The sequence below is a fragment of the Pogonomyrmex barbatus genome, unplaced genomic scaffold (assembly GCF_055798465.1).
Source record: "Pogonomyrmex barbatus isolate J1 unplaced genomic scaffold, ASM5579846v1 scaffold5, whole genome shotgun sequence".
NCBI lineage: Eukaryota > Metazoa > Arthropoda > Insecta > Hymenoptera > Formicidae > Pogonomyrmex > Pogonomyrmex barbatus.
The window spans coordinates 11,961,542-11,983,920 of NW_028297149.1; the positions used below are offsets into that span (position 1 = coordinate 11,961,542).

General features: G+C 27.3%; 5 protein-coding genes across 8 annotated transcripts; 4 read left to right on the top strand and 1 right to left on the bottom strand.

Annotated features, from left to right (window-relative positions):
• Nucleotides 1-3,718: 3,718 nt before the first annotated feature.
• Nucleotides 3,719-7,197, top strand: LOC105431612 (venom acid phosphatase Acph-1-like). The gene is made up of 7 exons (XM_025219453.2): nt 3,719-3,876; nt 4,659-4,779; nt 4,955-5,059; nt 5,183-5,448; nt 5,594-5,877; nt 6,133-6,341; nt 6,432-7,197. The coding sequence occupies exons 2-7, from the start codon at nt 4,675-4,677 to the stop codon at nt 6,675-6,677; spliced, it is 1,215 nt and encodes a 404-aa protein (XP_025075238.2). The 5' UTR covers nt 3,719-3,876; nt 4,659-4,674; the 3' UTR covers nt 6,678-7,197.
• A 2,479-nt stretch (nt 7,198-9,676) lies between these two features.
• Nucleotides 9,677-10,749, top strand: LOC148935457 (venom acid phosphatase Acph-1-like). The gene is made up of 3 exons (XM_089081937.1): nt 9,677-9,954; nt 10,030-10,230; nt 10,479-10,749. Exons 1-3 carry the CDS (start codon nt 9,834-9,836, stop codon nt 10,502-10,504), a joined length of 348 nt encoding a protein of 115 aa, XP_088938063.1. The 5' UTR covers nt 9,677-9,833; the 3' UTR covers nt 10,505-10,749.
• Nucleotides 10,750-11,578: 829 nt separating this feature from the next.
• LOC148935458 (venom acid phosphatase Acph-1-like) lies at nt 11,579-13,857 on the top strand. Its single transcript, XM_089081777.1, has 6 exons — nt 11,579-11,720; nt 11,840-11,944; nt 12,185-12,453; nt 12,724-13,007; nt 13,082-13,287; nt 13,569-13,857. The coding sequence occupies exons 1-6, from the start codon at nt 11,613-11,615 to the stop codon at nt 13,782-13,784; spliced, it is 1,188 nt and encodes a 395-aa protein (XP_088937903.1). The 5' UTR covers nt 11,579-11,612; the 3' UTR covers nt 13,785-13,857.
• Nucleotides 13,858-17,274: 3,417 nt separating this feature from the next.
• On the top strand, nt 17,275-19,586 carry LOC112552936 (venom acid phosphatase Acph-1-like). Its single transcript, XM_089081972.1, has 6 exons — nt 17,275-17,430; nt 17,554-17,664; nt 17,919-18,187; nt 18,440-18,723; nt 18,795-19,000; nt 19,282-19,586. Exons 1-6 carry the CDS (start codon nt 17,323-17,325, stop codon nt 19,546-19,548), a joined length of 1,245 nt encoding a protein of 414 aa, XP_088938098.1. The 5' UTR covers nt 17,275-17,322; the 3' UTR covers nt 19,549-19,586.
• Nucleotides 19,561-22,355, bottom strand: LOC105431589 (venom acid phosphatase Acph-1-like). Of its 4 annotated transcripts, XM_089081973.1 has the most exons (7): nt 22,281-22,355; nt 22,121-22,155; nt 21,766-21,870; nt 20,892-21,157; nt 20,564-20,711; nt 20,016-20,345; nt 19,561-19,906 (listed from the first exon to the last, which is right to left on the bottom strand). In XM_089081973.1, the coding sequence occupies exons 3-7, from the start codon at nt 21,865-21,867 to the stop codon at nt 19,709-19,711; spliced, it is 1,044 nt and encodes a 347-aa protein (XP_088938099.1). In that variant the 5' UTR covers nt 21,868-21,870; nt 22,121-22,155; nt 22,281-22,355; the 3' UTR covers nt 19,561-19,708. The 4 variants fall into 4 exon arrangements, with proteins under 4 accessions (XP_088938099.1, XP_011644159.2, XP_011644158.2 ...); XM_011645857.3 differs by having other exon boundaries at nt 19,561-19,854; nt 22,121-22,348; XM_011645856.3 differs by having other exon boundaries at nt 22,121-22,348.
• Between the last annotated feature and the right edge of the window lie 24 nt (nt 22,356-22,379).

Genomic DNA, 22,379 nt, shown 5'->3' on the forward strand with positions numbered 1-22,379 from the left:
ATAGTAACACTGATCTATCTAAAAAATTTAAAAGCATACTTCATCAAATGATGGAAAACAGTCAAATATTAGAGCTAATTTCAAAAGTATATGTAAAGCAAATAAATAATTTCATTATTCTATTATAATAAAGCTCATAATAAATAAAAGAAATAAAAAGCACATAATTTTTAAGTAATAAAATACAAAACTTATATATAATATTTAGATATTAGCATATTATATTAACATTCAAAATTAACACTAAAAAAATTATTATTATTAATTAACTAAAATGTCAAAAATTTAATAATAAAATTTTTTTTAGTATTTTTATTAAAAACAATTTCGCAAAATGTAAGTTGTTGTAACACTTGTGAGTTTGATAAACATCATGCGTCTCGCTCGTGGTCTTGATAATTATTAATATTCTCGTGAGTACAAAGTGACTGTGTAAAGTTTACGCAAGAAAAATTTTATAAAATTTCGATGCTTCTTGGAAAAAAACATCGTACAATCGTTAAATTGATTTACTTATATTAGATATAAACATTTTTCGATTTAGTAATTATATTAAATTCAAAATTTAATTCGCTGAATCGTTATCAATTATACAGCACTGTCGATAAAATTGATGAAAAATTACGCAATTTACGCATCTGTTTATATATCGACGATATGTGTGTGTGTGTGTGTGTGTGTGTGTGTGTGTGTGTGTGTGTGTGTGTGTGTGTGTGTGTGTGTGTGTGTGTGTGTGTGTAGACTAGATATATCACTTCTGATATTTTCTGTTAGTTTGTAATCCATGCTTATCACACATGGCATACGCAATCTTATCGATTATAGCAAGTGTAAAAAAACGTGATCGTTGACGATGATACATGTTAATTACGATGATAGTGCCATGATTATATAGCGTATCTCACGAAAAAGCTAATGATAAGACGTAATTAAAGTTTGCCCTGAAAAATAATTTTGATATTAAAAATTTAGACACTCATGATAATGTCGTCTGCACGTTACAAGAGTATTTCATTTTTGTCGATAAAATATTGTGATTATTATTTTTTTGACTTTTGTGTCAATGTTTACATGACTTATAGAAATCACGCTATAATATCGCTATAATATAAAAACAAATAATATGATTTCAAAAAGGAATGTAAAGAAAATATTACGATTTATTTAGCTTGGTATTTTAATATTTAAATAATGATATAAATAGCTAAATTTGGAATATGATAATGTTTCCATTATCTCCAAAACTTATTACTTTGTAATATCAGACACAAATTTTATTTTAAATATATGAGTACACTGAACAGTGAACATTATAGAAGCAAACACAGATCATTCAGTCATCATTCATTAATTATTATTATAAACGTTGAACGTAATGGCACTTGTGATAATAAAAAGTTGCATCATTGGCAGTATATTAGAAGCAAAATTGGAGCTTAATTGATTCGTTAAATATTATTAATCATGATTAATTGTGATTACAATCAGCAGCGGAGTGATGAGATCAAAACCAACAAGTACGATATAACAGAGAAAGTTATTTTCATTCAGAATAATCCATGAGCGAATAAAAGAGAATATTAAGATAAAATAAAAAATTTCGTCTACTTGTTTCATTACGATCATATGATCATTGTAGTTTCAGCATTAAAATTCAACTGTATCAAATATTAAATTTTACACTAGTTAAGCGATTATACTCAGATAATTACTTGCCGCTTAACGTATGATATTACGTCAGAATGATATCGGGGAAAAGCCGTGGGAGCCTTAAAATCACTGAATCATTTAATCGGATATCCCCGATTTGTGTAACTCGACAAATGATCTTTCCGCCTCTGTTTCCACCACGAGAATTATTTCGCAGAAAATCGCCTATATCAAATTAGTTTACGATTTCTATCATTATGTCTATTCTATCATGACAAAATAATTAATCTACATTAACTATAAAATTTATATAAAAAAAAGTTAAAGTGAACCTGAAAGTGCGATGATTTTTAGACACGAAATCTCATCTCAACTATCGTTTGCACAACCTTTTTATGTTTCTGTATTCGATTCGTAATATGATATCTATTATTAGTACATAAATTAATTTTTATAGATAATTAGTTAGATTTAAGATTACAAAAAATAATAATTAAATCGTTTTACAATAATTATTTATATATTCATTTAGATCTTTATTTAGATTGATCAATTTTTTATTCTGTATTCTTAAACATTTATGGTTTTGTTCTTTTTATTCTTTTCTAAAATATCGATATTATAATTAATAACTTTTTATGCGCATGAATGCAATCTATTATATTCATGGATCGTAATAATTATCTTATCTTTACGTTATCTTTACGTCGTAGTAAGCTTTACATATTTATAAGAATGTGTTATCTAAAACTTTTTCTCTCATAATGCGTTTACGACCTACTTTAGTGATAAAAAAAATACACCCTATACTTTTGTAAATATGTCACGTATGTTTTCTGAATATTTTTTAAATATTTTGTAAATATTTGCATATGTAAAATACGAAAAATCAAGATATAATTATCGTATTCGTATTATGTGACTAGCGTAATCTCTTTATCTGTTTTATGACCTTCTACCATCCGAAGCTATTTTTCTTGATATCAGATTAATCTTTCTTTAACAATCATTGTTTTGTGATGATTATTTGTTAATTAAGCATCTTATTTATTCGATGATAGATATTATCAATAAATCTATTATTAGCTTGTATGATTACTAAACATGACATTGTTAAAAAGAACCTGCAAATTCTCTTCAAAACTATTACCTTAGTAAAAACTTTGCAAAAATAATTGCACATTGATGCAATTTTTACATTTTTTTTAAATGTACGTACGATGAACAAAAACTTGAATTGTTATGATTACGTTACATAACATCGATTGAATTTTATTACATTCTTTACATGAGCAAAGGAATCTCAAGAAAATTATATAAATGTTGTGTGATGCGTTTCATACACATTTTGCGCATTATGTAATATTGAGTAATTTTTCTTCAAGGTAACCAGAAAGAACATCTCGTTATATAATTTATTTCTAAATTTATAATAAAATTTTATCTTGATATTCGCAAAGAAAAGAAATTTTTTAATTTTTCTTTTTTATAATATTAATTACATTTTATTGAATTTTTTGAACATTTATTTATTCGATATGTGGATACGTAATCCACACGGTAATTTAAGAACAGCGTGATGCAAATTATATAGGAGCAGGCCTACAATTTGCTCGAATTGTTCTGATGGATATTCCACTTGCTTGGCATTCTTAAAACACTAGTAAGATTTCCGCATAATTCGTAGCAAAACTTATTCAACTCTTGATGCACTTCTTTTTTTCACTGCTCGCGATTAGCTCACGGAATATTTCATGATCAGGAAAATCCTGCAATCTATCACAAATCTCCTATTATCTTGCAATTAATTATTATTAGTATTGTATAAAATATTATTATTAGTATTGTATAAAAATATTAGTATTATTATTAGTATTGTATAAAAATATAAGAATTTTAAAAATAATTTTTGTTAATTGAAAAATAAATTTAATGGAATTTCAGGAAAGTCATAGAAAGAGAGCTTTTCCTAACAAGAGCACATGCTTTATAATGTCCAGGATGTCCATAAAATGACTCGAACAGGAAGTAAAATATGGTGGGGTGTACATTCCTGTATCTTAAAAGTCTTACGTACTGTCAGAAAAAGTCAGTATTCAATTAATCCTTCACGTCGGTAGTTCGATAAATCCTTTTGATTCAGGTTTAATTGTTGATTGGCCGATAAAACACTGAAGATAATAATCTCGCAGATTTTCAAAAAAAGTCGTCCGATTAACATCGCCGGTATATATTATACATATCTGTATATATTATACATATCTGTGTCAATTTTTACAATTTTTAAACATTTTGAAAGAAATAATTATTAACATAATAGAAGTTTTAAGCTGAAAGTAATAGTTATGATTAATTATAATAATCATAAAAAATAATATCTTTTGGTAATGATTAAATTTATATTGAAACAAGTTATTTACATTTTAAATAATTATATATAATATACCTATTACATACAATTATTACGTGGATAAATGTATATTAAAATAAATATTTTTTTAAATTTATGTCTTATTAAATAATATTTATGAATACTGGCAAATTTATATGTTGAGATATAGTATAGATTTAAAATGCAAACATAAAAACATTACAATCATTGTGTCAAGAATTTTATATATATATATATACATATACATATATATATATATGTGTGTGTGTGTGTGTGTGTGTGTGTGTGTGTATGTAAATATAAATATATTTATTTATTAGATGCGTTGGAATCAGAAATAAATAATATCAATTTTATGTATATTATTTTATACTTATTTCTGCATTTCTACAGAAGATTGATGTTTATCAGTTTATTCAGTTTATTGTTTGGATTAAGCATGAATGTGAAACCTTAAATGTAAAAGTTTTAAAATTAGGTGCTTAAAGAATTTTTTAAGTCTGTTTACATGAAATTTATCTTTGTTAATTTATTATGATTAAGACATTTAATCGGGCAATGTTTACAAACCAACTATATAAGCATAGTTATCATTTCAATGGCATTACATTTTCAGACTAGATATAATCAAGATGATTTGGTTTCATATTTTTGACAATTACTTAACAATCCTTCTCATCAGTTTAAACACAATGTTGATCACAGCTGAATATCCTGAACTTAAATTAGTTAATGTGGTAAGTAATATTGTTATTGATAACTAAACATAATTTTATATATATATATATGCACAAATTTTTTTCTCTCTGTCTTTTCTCCTCATTTTCTTTAAAACTTAACTTATTTTAAGTTACTTTAATTATGTTAGCATTTGTTATATTTTATTAATTATTTTTATTTATATTTTTGCAGGTATTTAGACATGGTGATCGAACGCCCGAAAAAAATGAAATGTTTCCATACGATCCATATGTAAACTTTTCTTTTTATCCGACAGGTCTCGGGCAATTGACTGCGGTAAGTACAGCATCCAAGATATCATTCAGAATAAAATATCAAGCCTCCATAAATAAAAATAAAAAACTAAAAAAAAAGAATTTAAAACAAACTAATTGATCGGATTTATATAAACTTTTTTAGGAGGGCAAGAAACGCGAATATACATTGGGAAAATTTTTACGATTTAGATATAACGATTTCCTTGGCAGTTTGTACACGCCAAAACTCGTCGTAGGTCGTAGCACGGATTTTGATAGAACAAAAATGTCTCTGCAACTTGTTCTTGCCGGCTTGTTTCCACCGAAAAGTTTACAACGATGGCATACTTCCTTAAATTGGCAACCAATTACAACATCGTACATACCACGTGTCGACGACAATCTCTTTTTAGCCGATGAATGTCCGCAGTAAGTATAACAACAAACATAAATGGCGAATGAGAAATTCATCTGTAAATTAATAATATCAATATTTTTTTAGCTTTTGATATTAAAGAAATATTTAAAAGATAAAAAAAGCGTAACTTAATCTATTTAATAAAATTATTTTCAGATTTCTCGAAGAATACAATCGAATATTGAACTCACCCGAGGGACGAGAGAAGCTCGATCAATTTAAAGATTTGATGAACGATTTGACAAAACTAACCGGCATGAGAGTTGAGACAATAGATGATCTTTTCAGTCTTTATCAAACTTTCTTATCAGAGTCTTCTATGGGATTGCTTCTTCCCGAATGGGCGTACAGCTATTTTCCTTATGGTCCATTGCTCGATGGGATGGTAGCTGTATACAATATCAATAATTTCACTCCTTTGTCGATGAGATTAAATGCAGGTAACTTATATTTATTATAACATTTATTAAATAATATATAATATTTATTAAATTTATAATAATATCATATCTATTATATTTATTTTCCAATAGCGATTCCAACAAAAATGTTGTTGTTTAATAATATAAAAGTATGATGAATGTTAAAGAAAAGAAAATACATATATTAATTTTAACGATAAAAATTACAATTTTATTTGAAATCTTGTTATTATAATATAATTTTTATTACAAAAAAGTTTTGCATTATTTTAGGTCCAATGGTTCGAGATATCACGGACAATATGATAGCCGCACAAAATCCAATCGCTGCGCCGAATACAAAAATGTATTTGTACAGTGGCCACGAAACCAATGTTGCAAATATGTTGCATGCGCTCGGCGTGTACAAACCGCATGTACCAGAATATTCTAGTGCGGTTATCCTAGAATTGCAGCGAATTGGGGAAAACTATTACGTAAAGGTAAAAATGTTATCAAGCTGCTTCATTTAATTACGACCGAAGAAATAATATAGATTTTATTTATTTACTTTGCATAACACATCTTTGCAGATTTTATATTATCAAGGGATCCCACCGTCTCTCAAAGAACTCAAGATTCCAGGTTGTGACATATTGTGTCCTTTCGATCAGTATCTGGAATTTATTGAAGACGTGATACCGTCGGATGAAGAAATGTTTTGTGACAAAAGACAAACTCCACGGTTCGTTCACGAGGAATATCCTGCTGGTTTGCAGCATATAATATACAATTTAATTAAGAAATCAAAAATTGAAGGAAGCATAACGCAGCGATAACGCATAACGCGAGTATCACGCTAATTGGCGTGTCGAGAAAATTGCTAACGACCATATTCACTTTATACTGTGAATATCGCGATAAGATTTCTTTTTCATTCTAAGGAATCGTCTTTTATCATGCTTATTTATTCAATCGCTATTAGACGGAACAATTACGCGAACATTACTTAGAGTTCATTAAATCATATTTATATGATCCTATGTAAAATATGTATAAAATAATAAATTTAAATATTAATAGCTTCTTTTGAATTATGAATAACTTTTTTAAAATTAATTTTTCAAATTTTGCATTTCTTTTCATTCTTTTATGTTCATATAATATATTCGTTAATATGATTTATTTTGTTTAAAAGAAAGTTGTTTATATAAATTATATGCATAGTTATTTTTTCAAGTTTAAATACAATATAAAATACAAATAAATAAAAAGTACACTCAAACTATATGTATAAAATAATTACATAAAGATATAAAATTAGTTTATTAAATAAAAAGTATAACGTTTTAAAAAAAATATCATATGAATTATATCAATTCCTTTATCCAAATTTACTTTTTCCTATCATGACTCATAAAATTATTTCTTTTATATCTCTTTTATCTCCAAAATTATTTTTAGTTTACCTTCAATTCCCAGAGAACATTTAATTAACATTTATCATCAATCGTTTCATTTTTTTAAAAATATAATTATACTGATATATAAAATAATATTTTAAATATTATTTTATACATCAGTATAATTATTACTTGGAATAAAATATAAGAACTATACTAGAACAAAATAATTTCTAATCGATATATGTAAATGTATATTACAATACAAATAAATATATAAAACTAATTTTCTTATAATTAGACATGTTTTATGTAATATTTAGTGCAAGAACCATTCATGAAGCTACTTATTACCATTAATAGGTACAATAATTACGTCGCTAATAGACATGCGCTATGTTGCAATTTTGCGCTATTTTTTTAGTAGTGCGATAAACGTATCGTGAACATTGTCGATTCATAAGTTAGTGTTAAATATATATATATATATAAAACACCATATAACGATGTGTGTGTGTGTGTGTGTGTGTGTGTGTGTGTGTGTGTGTGTGTGTGTGTGTGTGTGTGTGTGTGTGTGTGTGAGGGGGGAGGAGGATACATAATATTTGCGCAATACTTCTATATTTACATTTAAATACTTAAAAAAAAATATATATATATATTTTTTTAAAATAATATATATATTTTTTAATAATTTAAATATAATATAAAAATATATATATATTTTTAAATATATATATATATATATATATATATATATATATATATATTAGATATAGCAGAATTCGAGCTAGATTTGTAAACCAGAATTTGATTACATAAACTTGCAACGTAGAGTTGTATTCGATTCAATCTAATCGCGATTTGATCGAATCAACTATTCGCTATTATTTTAAACTAATTAATTTACGTTGATTCGGTTAATTCTATTATTGTGTAGTATCGCAATGGAAAACTATTTATCTGCTATTACATCAATAGAAAAGTTATTTATATTTTATGATTTATTAAAAAAAAAAACAAGTTTTAAACATGTAATCTTTATTTATTTTTTAATGCAAAATTACATATTTATTTTATGTTTGATGCAAACGAAATCTATGTCACGAACAAAGGAACATCATTTTTTATGCATATTACACCTGTTAACACAAAAATCTGTTCTTATCACTTTATCGCTATCACGGCATTCGTCTTCGACAAAGAATTATCTATAAGAATTAATTAATGGCATTACATTTCCTGATTAGGCGCAAGCAACATGCTCTTCTTCCGCGTATTGGGCAATTATTTGTCGATTATTTTAATCATCGATTTAAAAGTTATTTTAGTCACAGGAGCGAAATTTGAACTTAAATTAATTAATGTGGTAAGTACAATTAATCGTCGCTGATAAATTTTAAGTCTTTTATAAAACTAAACTCAAATGTTTTTTTAGTTATTGAATTCATAGTATTTATGTTATATGCACTAAAATTATTTATATTATTTATTTACTTTTACACAGGTATTTAGACACAGTGATCGGATACCCGACAACAATGGACATGAAATGTATCCAAACGATCCGTATTTAAATTATTCTTTCTTTCCGGAAGGCCTAGGAAGGCTAGTTAACTAATGTAAGCAGTATGTCGCATTTTTATATTGTCCGAAATAATGTAAACAGGATAAATTAAAATTTATTAAATTAAATTAATTTTCGCAAAATTGAACAAAAAATTTAAATTTAAAAATTTTAAATTTAAAATTTTAAATTTTAAAATTGTGCATCCATTAAAAATATTTTTAATATTGCAATGCTTGTTAATACAAGATGACGTAGATTTAATTAAATATCGTTTTTGCTGTAATATAATTAATGTAATTTATCAGCGGGGAAAGATGCGTGAGTATGAGTTGGGGCAAGTCTTGTGGGATAGATATAACAATTTTTTGGGTGATTTGTACCTGCCAAAACTTGTCATGGGTCATAGCTCGGATTGTGATAGAACGAAAATGTCTTTGCAACTGATCCTCGCCGCTATATTTCCGCCAATAAATGCCCAGCAACAATGGAATCCAGTATTAAATTGGCAACCGATTTCTACAACGTGCCTATTGATGACAATTTCTTCTTCACTTTTGAATGCCCACGGTAAATATGATTGATCCTAACAGAAAACAAAAAAAAGTGACAAACTAATTATTATAATAATATAAGAAATTATTTAAATGGAATTGAAATACAAATCTTGTGGTAGATATTATTGATAGAAAAACTTTTAAATATTTTACAAAATGTTAAACATTTTGTTTTAAACATTTAGTAGCCTCAATTATACAGTGTAGTTAAGAAAAAAGGATAGAAGTAAAATTGAATGCGAAGCATTCAAAAATTCAAGCGAACGGAAAGAATTGTATTTAAGACTTCCTTTACTTTTAGATATCTCGAAGAATACGATCGCGTACATACTCAGTTTGCTCAAAACGCAAAAAATAATATTCCAGTTCAAGAATCTAACGAGCGAATTAACGAAGCTAACTGGCAAAAAGATTGAAACGCCTTGGGACCTGTTTTACTTGTATCAGACTTTTGCAGCAGAGTCGTCTATGAATCTGACACTTCCTGAATGGGCGTACAATTACTTTCCGAACGGTCAACTATACGATACGGTCATAGTTGCATACAATATTTTCAATTTTACTCCTTTATTGAAAAAGCTACATGCTGGTGAGTTATATTTAAAATTTTATTATTATAACATTTGCGATATCTTTTTTATAGCACTGCATTGTTCTTTAATAGGCCCAATAATTCGTGTCATATTGGAAAATATGCTCACCGTAAAAAAATCAAGCACTAAAATTTATTTATATAGTGGTCACGACGCTAATGTTGCAACGTTGTTACATGCATTCAACGTGTACAAACCTCATGTACCTCAGTACTCTAGCGCAATTATTCTAGAATTGTTACAACAAAACGAAGAGTATTACGTAAAGCTAGGTGCATTATGATAAAAACATTTTTGAAGCAATAATACAAATAAAAAAGGAGAAATTTTTATTTAAAAACTTAATCAGATTAGAAGTATAGAACAAAATCTTTTAATATATTAAAAATTAATATTAATTTTTATATGTATAAGTAATAATTTTTAAGACTATCATTTGAAAATACTTTTAAACAAAAAATTTGAATTATCTATCAATGAAGATGTATCAATGTGTCGTAATAATTTTTCAACTTTTAAGTTATCGATTCCACCAATCATCGATGAACTTAACATCCAAGGATGCGAACTATATTGCCCTTTCGATAAGTTTTTGGATTTAACTCAAGACTTGATCCCATCTGACAAGGAACTGACAAAAGGCAGACTTCGGATTATGAAAATACACCATATCCTGTCGCTTTAGAAAGTATAACGTATAATTTAATAAGATCAGTTCAATAAAAATGATAACGATAATGCTAATTGCAATGTAAGCACGTATTTTACTTTCTAAATATATAGTTTTTAATTAATAACTTGATATATTTATTTGATTATTTCTATTCCTTTCAATTATTCTCCAAGCTTTATTTACACGAGACTTTATTAATGCATAAAAAACACACACATATATATATATATATGCAAAAACATTAGAACATCTTTTATGTATTCCATATATATATATATATATATGGGACACATAAAAAGATGTTCTAATGTTGTTGCAGTTGCATTCATAGAGGCTTATATTCATCAACATTTTGTTAATTTCCTGAACAAAGCTGCATTTAAATATTCAACACGCATTTCCGGCCGTAAATATTACTTCATTTCTTGACACAAATATTTACAATAATTATTTAAGAGCAATATTTATACATTTATGTTTAAATATTTAATAATATGTATATATAATAGATACAACAATATTCGAATCAGATTTAAATCAGAATCTGATTGCATAAACTTGCAACTAGAATTGTATTCGATTCAACTACTCGATATTGTTTTAAATCAATTAATTCATGTTGATCCGGTTAATTTTATTACTGTATAATATTGCAATGGAAAACTACTTTCTGCTATTATGTCAGTGGAAGAGTTGCTTATACTTTATGATGTATTTAAAAGAAACGAGTTAAAACATGTAATCCTTATTTGTCTTTTACTGCAACATTGCACATTTATTTTATATTTGATGCAAACGAGCTCTTTATTACGAACAAAGGAACAAAATTTTTTATGCATATGTTTACACCTGTTTACACAAAATTCATCATTTTTATCAATCATTTTTATCAGTTTATCGTTATCACGGCATTTATCATTCTCGAGAGAAAATTAACTATAAGATTAATGGCATTACATTTTCAGATTAAGCGCTAGCAACATGCTGTCGTTTCGTGTATTCGCCAACTATTTGCCGATTATTTTAACCATCGGCTTAAACTCTCTTCTAGTCACAGGAGCGAAATATGAGCTTAAGTTAATTAATGTAGTAAGTATAATCGTCGTTGATAAATTTTAAGCCTTTTATAAAACTCAAATATTTTTTTAATTATTAAATCCATAGTATTTATGTTGCACTATAATTATTTATATTTTACTTTTACATAGGTATTTAGACATGGTGACCGAACACCTGACAACAATGAAATGTATCCAAACGATCCGCATTTAAATTGTTCTTTCTTTCCGGAAGGCCTAGGACAGTTAACTAATGTAAGTAGTACGTTGCATTTTTATGTTCTCCGAAATAGTGTAAACAGGATAAATTAAAATTTATTAAATTAAATTAATTTTCGCAAAATTGAGCAAAAAATTTAAATTTAAAAATTTTAAATTTTAAAATTGTACATCCATTAAAAATATTTTTAATATTGCAATGCTTGTTAGATACGAGATGACGTAGGTTTAATTAAATATCATTTTTGCTGTAATATAATTAATGTAATTTATTAGCGGGGAAAGATGCGTGAGTATGAGTTAGGGCAAGTCTTGCGGGATAGATATAACAACTTCTTGGGTGATTTCTATCTGCCAAAACTCGTCATGGGTCAGAGTTCGGATTATGATAGAACGAAAATGTCTTTGCAATTGGTTCTCGCTGGTTTATTTCTGCCAATAAATGCCCGACAACAATGGAACCCAGTATTAAATTGGCAACCGATTCCTACATCGCACGTGCCACGTGTTGACGATAATTTCTTCTTATCTTACGAATGCCCACAGTAAGTATAACTGATTCTAACTAAAGAAATGAAAAAAATGACAAACTAGAAATTATTTAAATGAAATTGAAGTACAAATCTTGTGGTAAATATTACTGGTAGAAAAATTGTTAAATATTTACAAAATGTTAAGACATTTGGTAGCCTCAATTATTGGTCTCAATTATTAATATAATATTAATATTATAATTATAAAAAAAGGATAGAAGCAAAATACATTCAAAAACTTATGCCCAAAGAATTGTATTTAAGATCTTTTTTTACTTTTAGATTTCTTGATGAATATAATCGCGTACTCAGTTTGCCCAAAACGCAAAAATTAATGTCCCAATTCAAGAATCTAACGAGCGAATTAACGAAGCTAACTGGCAAAAAGATTGAAAAGCCTTTGGACCTGTTTTACTTGTATCACACTTTTGTAGCAGAGTCGTCTATGAATCTGACACTTCCTGAATGGGCACACAATTACTTTCCGGACGGGCAACTGTTCGATGGGATCGTAGCTGCATACAATATTGCAAGTTCTACTCCTTTATTAAAAAGATTAAGTGCTGGTGAGTTATATTTAGAATTTTATTATTATACCACTTGCGACATCCTTTTTATAACATGTATTCTTCATTTTTAGGTCCGATAATTCGTGCCATATTGAAAAATATGCAAACTGCGAAAAAATCAAATCAGTCAAATACTAAAATTTATTTATATGGTGGTCATGAAACTAATATCGCATCGTTGTTACACGCATTCAACGTGTTCAAACCTCATGTACCTGAATACTCTAGCGCAATTATTCTAGAATTGTTACAACAAAACGAGGAATATTATGTAAAGGTAGGTGTATACGTGTACGATATACGGTAAAAATATTTTTAAAATAATAAACAAACAAAAAAGGAGCAATTTTTATTTAAAAAAATGAATCAAATGTATAAAATAAAAGCTTTCAACATAGATACATAAAAAATTATTATTAATTTTAGTTCTGTGTAATAATTAAGCCTATGTTTTGAAAATATCTTTATACAAAAGAATTATCTATTAATGAAGAAGTATCACAGATTTGTAATACATCTTCATTAATATTAACATTTTATGTCGTAATAATTTTTCAGCTTTTAAGTTATCGGGGCATTCCACCAATCATCGACGAACTTATTATCCAAGGTTGCGAACTATATTGCCCTTTCAATAAATTTTTGGATTTAACTCAAGATTTGATCCCATCTGACAAGGAACTGATTTGCGATAAAAGGCAGACTTCGGATTATGCAAATACACCATATCTTGTTTCTGTGGAAGGTACAATGTACAATCTAATCGTAAGATAAATAATAATGCTAATGTAAATGTAAATACGTAAAACACATAAAACTTTTTAAATATATAATTTTTAATTAATAATTTGATGTATTTATTTGATTATTTTTATTCCTTTTATTTATCCCCCAAGCTTTATTTTCATGAGACATTATTTATACACGAAAAAAAAAAAAAAATATATATATATATATATATATATATAGAGAGAGAGAGAGAGAGAGAGAGAGAGAGAGAGTGTGTGTGTGTGTGTGTGTGTGTGTGTGTGCACACGTGTAGGCAACATTTTTTTAAATTTTAAAAATTATATGTACAAGATTGGAAAAGTTGATGGAAGAAATATTCAAGGCAAAGTTGGAGAATATATAAATAATATTTACACAAGCCTTGGCACACCAGTAGAGATAACGAGTTTACAAAGCAGAATCTGAATTTATATTATCGATATGAAAAATATATGTAAAATATATTACCAATTACAAAATATCGGAGAATAATAATATCAGAAAATATATAATAAAATGTTGTTTCACTTGTTTTTATAAATGTAGTATTATATTTATACATTCATCAATATGCTGTGCAATATACATTTTTAATATATACTTACATTAGCTAATTGAAAAAGTTCCCATGGCACAAAAATTGATACACTATATGTGGATCTTTAGGATACAATTCTTTAAATAATGGCGTCTGTTCGCCATGTCACATTATCTATAATGTTTGGCATTACATTAAATTATTGTAATATGTGACAAATAATATATTTAATTTATTATTTAATTGTCCATAAAAAGAAAGATAAAGGAAATTATAATTCTCCACTGATTTAACAAAAAGAATTTTTTTCGATTTTATGATATCCCGATGACCAGAATGTGATATATTTTTATTTTACGTATTTTAATTTTACAAATTGAATGCTATTTTATAAGGGTATTAATGTTGTATATTTGAGGTTGCTTACTTATCACTTGGACCAATTCTAAACGAAGTTCAGCCATCCTGTGGACACAAACAAACTTAATAAGTGCAGAGATGTTTGCTGAAGCATTCGGTTTATATTTAAACTACGAAATAATCACGTAAAATGAAAGAAAATGTATTCACTTGAAAGACACGAACTCAAAAGAGTTGATGCGTTCCTTTCAAACATCATACATATCGTTTAAAAATGAATAACTCATTCCCATTTAAACTAATTTTTCATACATATCCTAGCTAAAAACTTTATTTATTTACTATGTATAATATATTTTTGCTAATAAATTTTATATTATCAAGACATCTCATCATCTGTCAAAGAATTCAAGATCCCATGTTGCAACATACTGTGTTTTTTTCATCAGTATCTAGAATTTATTGAAAATGTGATACCATCAAATGAAGAAATGTTTTGTAATAAAAGATAAATTCTACAAGAAATATGCCGATTTGTAGCGTATCATATCTAATTAAGAAATTAACAATTAAGATAATTGAATAAATAATTAAGAAATCAACAATTGAGGGGAGCACTCAGCGATAACACGAGTATTACGCTAATTGGCGTGATATCGAGAAAATTGTGAATGTCCATATTCACTCCATACTATGAATATCGCGATGAGATTTTTTTCTGTGGAATCATTTTTTATCATACGTATTTATTTTTCAATCGCTATTGAATGTACGGAACAATTAAGTAAACGTTCCTTAGAGCTCATTAAATCATATTTATATGATCCTGTGTACGTTATTTTGTACGAAATAAAAAACTTAAATATTAATAAAAACTTCTGAATGAATTATGAATAACATTTGAAAAAATAAAAATTAATTTTACATTTTCTTAATTTTTTTATGTCCATATTATATATACTTGTTAATTTATTTTATTTTTATTTTGCTGAGAAGAAAGCTGTTTACATAAATTATATGCACATTTATTTTTAAACGTTTATAAAGAATATGAAATGATTGGAAAATGCATCCAAAGTATGGTATAAAATAAATAGTTTATTAAATAAAAAATGTAAATGTAATGTTTTGAAAAAAATATCATGATTCTTTATGTCAAATTATTTTTTTTATGTTTTCTTCAAACTTATATATTTTCATGAGAACTTTTTCTATTAAGAAATATTATGATGCATTATACAAAACTATCTTTTTTTTGATACATTATCAAAATTATCTATGTTTCTTTTATTTCCAAAAATATTTTTCTTTTTTTTTCAGTTTATTTTCGATTCTCAGAAAGAATATAAACACTTGGTAACATTTATCGTCGTTACAATTTTTACTTTCCTTTAAACATTTCAATATAATTATTAAAATAAAATAAAATAAAATAAAATATAATATAACACTTAAAATAAAATATAACACTAGAATAAAATAATTTCTAATTGATACATATAAATATATATTACATTACAAGTAAGTATATAAAACTAATTTTCTTGTAATTAGACATGTTTTATGTAATGTCTAGTGCAAGAACTATTCAGGAAGCTATTTGTCAACGCTAACACGTGCAATAACACGTGCAATAACAATATATATATGTATGTGTGTGTGTGTGTGTGTGTGTGTGTGTGTGTGTGTGTGTGTGTGTGTGTGTGTGTGTGTGTGTGTGTGTGTGTGAATGTGCATAACACTAACTTATGAATCGACAATGTTCACAATAATGTGGTATTATCGCACTATTTCTAAAGAAATAGCGTAAAATTACAAAGAAGCACATGCATTCATTAGTGACGTAGTTATTGCACGTGTTAGCGTTGACAAATAGTTTCCTGAATAATTCTTGCACTAAACATTTACATAAAACATGTCTAATTATATATATATATATATATATATATATATATATATATATATATATGAGACACATAAAAAGATGTTCTAATATTATTGCAGTTGCATTCATAGAACTTACACTCGTCAACGTTTTATTTCCTGAACTCAAAGCTGAATTTAAATATTCAACACGTAAGTCCGACTGTAAATATTTTTTCATTTCTTGACACAAATATTTACAATGCTTATTTAGGCGCAATATTTATATATTTACGTTTAAATATTTAATAATATGTATACATAATAGATACAGCAGTATTCGAGGCAGATTTAAATCAGAATGTAACTGTGTAACTAGGGTCGTATTCGATTCATCTACTCGCTATTATTTTAAATCAATTAATTCAATTAATGTCGATTCGCTTAATTCTATTATTGTGTAGTATTGCAATAGAAAATTACCTTTTGCTATTATGACAATGGAAAAATTGTTTATACTTTGTGATGTAATAAAAAAAAACGTGTTTTAAACATATAACTTTTATTTGCTTTTTAATGCAACATTACACATTTATTTTATGTTTGATGCGAATGAGTTCTTTATCATGAACAAAGGAATATAATTTTTTATGCACATGTTTATACTTGCTTACGCAAAATTTATTTTTATCAGTTTATCGTTATCACGACATTTATCGTTCACGAGCGAGAATTAACTATAAGCTTAAATAGCATTACATTTCCAGATTAGGTGCCAGGAACATGCTGTCGTTCCGTGTATTCGGCAACTGTTTGCCGATTGTTCTAGTCATCGGATTAAACTCTCTTCTAGTCACAGGAACGAAATATGAGCTTAAGTTAATTAATGTAGTAAGTATAATCGTCGTTGATAAATTTTAAGTCTTTTATAAAACTCAAATGTTTTTTTAGTTATTGAATTCATAGTATTTATGTTATATGCACTAAAATTATTTATATTTTACTTTTACACAGGTATTTAGACACGGTGATCGGACACCCGACAACAATGGACATGAAATGTATCCAAACGATCCGTATTTAAATTATTCTTTCTTTCCGGAAGGCCTAGGACAGTTAACTAATGTAAGCAGTATGTCGCATTTTTATGTTGTCCGAAATAGTGTAAACAGGATAAATTAAAATTTATTAAATTAAATTAATTTTCGCAAAATTGAGCAAAAAATTTAAATTTTAAAATTTTAAATTTAAAATTTTAAATTTTAAAATTGTGCATCCATTAAAAATATTTTTAATATTGCAATGCTTGTTAGATACGAGATGACGTAGGTTTAATTAAATATCATTTTTGCTGTAATATAATTAATGTAATTTATTAGCGGGGAAAGATGCGTGAGTATGAGTTAGGGCAAGTCTTGCGGGATAGATATAACAATTTCTTGGGTGATTTGTACTTGCCAAAACTTGTCATGGGTCACAGCTCGGATTATGATAGAACGAAAATGTCTTTGCAATTGGTTCTCGCCGGTTTATTTCCGCCAATAAATGTTCAACAACAATGGAACCCAGTATTAAATTGGCAACCAATTCCTACAACGTATGTGTCACGTCTTAACGATAATTTCTTCTTATCTGACGAATGTCCACAGTAAGTGTAATTGATTCTAAAAGAAATAAAAAAAATGACAAATTAGAAATTATTTAGATGGAATTGAAGTACAAATCTTGTGGTATTACTGATAAAAATATTTAAAAAAAATTTTTTAATATTTACAAAATATTAAGACGTTTGGTAGCCTCTATTATATATTGTAGATATGAAAAAAGGATAGAAGCAAAATACATTCGAAAATTCATGCGTGCGAAAAGAATTGAATGTAATATCTTTTTTTACTTTTAGATTTCTTAATGAATACGATCGCGTACTCAGTTTGCCCAAAACGCAAAAAATAATGTCCCAGTTCAAGAATCTAACGAGCGAATTAACGAAGCTAACTGGCAAAAAGATTGAAAAGCCTTGGGATCTGTTTTACTTGTATCACACTTTTGTAGCAGAGTCGTCTATGAATCTGACACTTCCTGAATGGGCGCACAATTACTTCCCGGACGGGCAACTGTTCGATGGGATCGTAGCTGCATACAATATTGCAAGTTCTACTCCTTTATTAAAAAGACTATATGCTGGTGAGTCATATTTAGAATTTTATTATAACATTTGCGACATTCTTTTTATAACATGTATTGTTTATTTTTAGGTCCAATAATTCGTGCTATATTGAAAAATATGCAAACCGCGAAAAAAACAAATCTGTCAAATACTAAAATTTATTTATATAGTGGTCATGAAACTAATATCGCATCATTGTTACACGCATTTAACGTGTACAAACCTCATGTACCTGAATACTCTAGCGCAATTATTCTAGAATTGTTACAACAAAACGAGGAATATTATGTAAAGGTACGTGTATACGTATACGATATACGGTAAAAATATTTTTAAAATAATAAACAAACAAAAAAGGAGCAATTTTTATTTAAAAAAATGAATCAAATGTATAAAATAAAAGCTTTCAATATAGATACATAAAAAATTATTATTAATTTTAGTTCTGTGTAATAATTAAGCCTATGTTTTGAAAATATCTTTATACAAAAGAATTATCTATTAATGAAGAAGTATCACAGATTTGTAATACATCTTCATTAATATTAATATTTTATGTCGTAATAATTTTTCAGCTTTTAAGTTATCGGGGCATTCCACCAATCATCGACGAACTTATTATCCAAGGTTGCGAACTATATTGCCCTTTCGATAAATTTTTGGATTTAACTCAAGACTTGATCCCATCTGATAAGGAACTGATTTGCGATAAAAGGCAGACTTCGGATTATGCAAATATACCATATCTTGTTTCTGTGGAAGGTACAATGTACAATCTAATCGTAAGATCAGCGATAAATAAAAATGGCAATAATGATGCTAATGTAAATGTAAATACGTAAAACACATAAAACTTAAATATATAATTTTTAATTAATAATTTGATACATTCATTCATATTTCTATTCCTTTCAATTACCTTCTAAGCTTTTATTTACGTAAGCTTTATTTATGTATGAAAATATATAGAATATCTATTTTATTCAGTTTTACAAAATTTTGTTATATTACACGTAGCTCTTCATTAAAAAGTGCCAACTGTTCTTCTCTGGTTAGATTGTCCCACAAGCAAGTTGTCTCTTCATCCGAAGGTATTACATCTCGCATGAGTTCTAAATAAGTTTCCAGAGGGCAAATTTCGTCGCAATCTGTCAATTTGATGGACATTAATTTTTCTGTGGTACCTGTCCACAGAAAAATCTATCGACAAAAGACGAACGATTATTAATAGATAAATATAATTTGATTAATCTGATTACATAATTTAATTTTGTTGAGATTATTATGGACAAGTGTATGTAATAATTACTCTGATAAAGACTTTGCCGGTATTGTCTCGCAGTTTCTCGAATAGGAATGTCGATCCATAATCCGGTATTTTCGGCTCGCTAATATTCTGAGCTTTAGCAAACGCCGCGATGTTCATATCATGGGCACTATACACGTACATCTTGCGCGGATTTAAACCTTTATTACTTCCATTTATGTTATCGATGAACTTCTTGATCAACATACCACCATTCAATCGCTTCAACTGGGTTGTGTACGAAAAGATTTCGTACTCCAGCTCGACCATACTTTGTATTTGCGAATACACATCATCAGTACACCATTCTGGCAGAGTTAAATTCATGATTTTCTGAAGTAAACAAAAAAAAGCCGATTGTACGATCAAGTCATTAGTTATCAGGTCTTTATATATTATCTATATGCATATTATACACATAGACAATTAAATATTTTGTTAATTATAAATTTTATAAAAGACTGAAATAAAAAATAATGTAATTTTATATTGAATGTGTATGGCAAATATTTTTCCACATAATTAAAAATTTATTTAAATGTCCGCTTAACCTGTACTGTTAATATACTATAGATAGATAACATTTCTTCGAGAATTACTCCAGTCTTTTCATTCAAAAATTCGAAAAGATCCTCGTAAGCTGCGAGTTTATCATGGACTTCTTTCGTTTTCCATACTTTCGCTAAAGCTTTCTTGTATCTAATTAGAAAATTCTAATTAGAAAATGTTGCAATAAATTACATAAAAAAATTTACATCTGTATTATTTTACAATTAAAAAAAATAACTATTCTATAAAGTGTAATATAGCTACAGCAAAAAATGTATAAAGCTACGTTTTTTAATCACAAACATTATGAATGAAGATTAAAGTACTAACACTGGACAATAGTGAGGTTTAAGTAATATATCTACTCTTTTAGGTACATAATGTGTAGGAATGGCGAGCCACGGTAAATCCGGATTCCACAATTGTGACGTATCTGGAGGATATAATCCTGCCAACATCAATTGCAAAGACATTTTTGTACGATCATAATCCGTGCTGACAGCGTAGATATCGCGTGAGTAATAGATTGACCCCAAAAAGTTATCGTAACGTTGTCTCAACATTATGCCAATACGATATTCCGTCAGTTTTCCTTGCTAAAAAATACGAGTTAACAAATTTATTTTTCATTCTTTATATAGTTCATCAATAGCAATATATTGCAATTTATAGTTCATTAGCACGATTCGTTAGAGTCTTAACACATAGAAAAATAGAAAAATGTTTGCAATATTAAATATATTTATAAAATAATGTAAGTATTATTACATAGGATAATTAAATACATAGAATAAGTGTTTTAATGATTTTTTTGTTGATTAATATATAGATTAAAATGTTTATTTTGTGCGTATATGTGTGTACGTACGCGCGCGCGTATGTGTGTGTGTGTGTGTGTGTGTGTGTGTGTGTGTGTGTGTGTGTGTATATATATATATACACACACACACGTGTTAAATAACTTTCTTAAAATTTTAAGTATAAATAATATTTATGCAATAATATTTTGGCACATCAAGTAGAAGTAACAAGTTTACCAAGCAGAACCTGAACGATACGTTATCGATATGAAAAATATATGTAAGATATATTGCAAATTACAAAATATCGGAGAATATAAGAAATACTTGTTTCTATAAAATTAATATTATATTTACATATTGATCAATGTGCTATATAATATATATTTTTAATATATATTTACATTAGTTAATTGGGAAAGTCCCCATGGCTCATAAATTGACACATTGTATGGATCCTTGGGATACAATTCTTTAAATAATGGCGTCCGTTCTCCATGTCTCATTATCTACAATGTTTGACATTACATTAAATTATTGTAACATATGGGGAATAATATACTTAATTTAATATTTAATTGTTCGTAAAAAAGGAAGATAAAGCAAATTATAATTTCCCTTTAATGATTTAGGAAAAAGAACTCCTTTCGATTTTATGACATCCCATCTACCAAAATATGGTTTTTATTATACGCGTTTTAATTATACAAATCGACTACTAATAGTATTAATGTTGCATATTTGAATCTGCTTTCTTACCACTTGAACCAATTCTAAACGAAGCTCGGATTGTCCTATGGACACAAACAGATTTAATAAAAACAGAAATGTTTGCGGCAGCATTCGGTTCATATTTGCACTATTCTAATAATCGCAAAGAATAAAAGAGAATTTATTCATTCGAAAGGAACGCACGAACCTAAGAGAGTTGATACGTTTCGTTCAGAGATCAGTTACATACTGTTTGAAAATGAAGCGCTCATTCTCATTTAAATTAATTTTTCGTACTTTCTAGCTA

Excerpts from the sequence above, each read along its gene's own strand:
- LOC112552936 (XM_089081972.1), top strand. The coding sequence starts at position 17,323 with ATGCTGTCGTTCCGTGTATTCGGCAACTGTTTGCCGATTGTTCTAGTC. Across the intron at positions 17,431-17,553 it reads AGCTTAAGTTAATTAATGTA|GTATTTAGACACGGTGATCG; the intron begins GTAAGTATAATC and ends ACTTTTACACAG. Across the intron at positions 19,001-19,281 it reads ACGAGGAATATTATGTAAAG|CTTTTAAGTTATCGGGGCAT; the intron begins GTACGTGTATAC and ends ATAATTTTTCAG.
- LOC105431612 (XM_025219453.2), top strand. The coding sequence starts at position 4,675 with ATGATTTGGTTTCATATTTTTGACAATTACTTAACAATCCTTCTCATC. Across the intron at positions 4,780-4,954 it reads AACTTAAATTAGTTAATGTG|GTATTTAGACATGGTGATCG; the intron begins GTAAGTAATATT and ends ATATTTTTGCAG. Across the intron at positions 5,449-5,593 it reads TTAGCCGATGAATGTCCGCA|ATTTCTCGAAGAATACAATC; the intron begins GTAAGTATAACA and ends AATTATTTTCAG.
- LOC148935458 (XM_089081777.1), top strand. The coding sequence starts at position 11,613 with ATGCTGTCGTTTCGTGTATTCGCCAACTATTTGCCGATTATTTTAACC. Across the intron at positions 11,721-11,839 it reads AGCTTAAGTTAATTAATGTA|GTATTTAGACATGGTGACCG; the intron begins GTAAGTATAATC and ends ACTTTTACATAG. Across the intron at positions 12,454-12,723 it reads TTATCTTACGAATGCCCACA|ATTTCTTGATGAATATAATC; the intron begins GTAAGTATAACT and ends TTTTACTTTTAG.
- LOC148935457 (XM_089081937.1), top strand. The coding sequence starts at position 9,834 with ATGAATCTGACACTTCCTGAATGGGCGTACAATTACTTTCCGAACGGT. Across the intron at positions 9,955-10,029 it reads ATTGAAAAAGCTACATGCTG|GCCCAATAATTCGTGTCATA; the intron begins GTGAGTTATATT and ends GTTCTTTAATAG. Across the intron at positions 10,231-10,478 it reads AGAGTATTACGTAAAGCTAG|TTATCGATTCCACCAATCAT; the intron begins GTGCATTATGAT and ends TCAACTTTTAAG.
- LOC105431589 (XM_011645856.3), bottom strand. The coding sequence starts at position 22,213 with ATGAACCGAATGCTGCCGCAAACATTTCTGTTTTTATTAAATCTGTTT. Across the intron at positions 21,158-21,765 it reads GACTTTCCCAATTAACTAAT|CAAGGAAAACTGACGGAATA; the intron begins GTAAATATATAT and ends CGTATTTTTTAG. Across the intron at positions 19,907-20,015 it reads CCGGCAAAGTCTTTATCAGA|ATTTTTCTGTGGACAGGTAC; the intron begins GTAATTATTACA and ends TTTTGTCGATAG.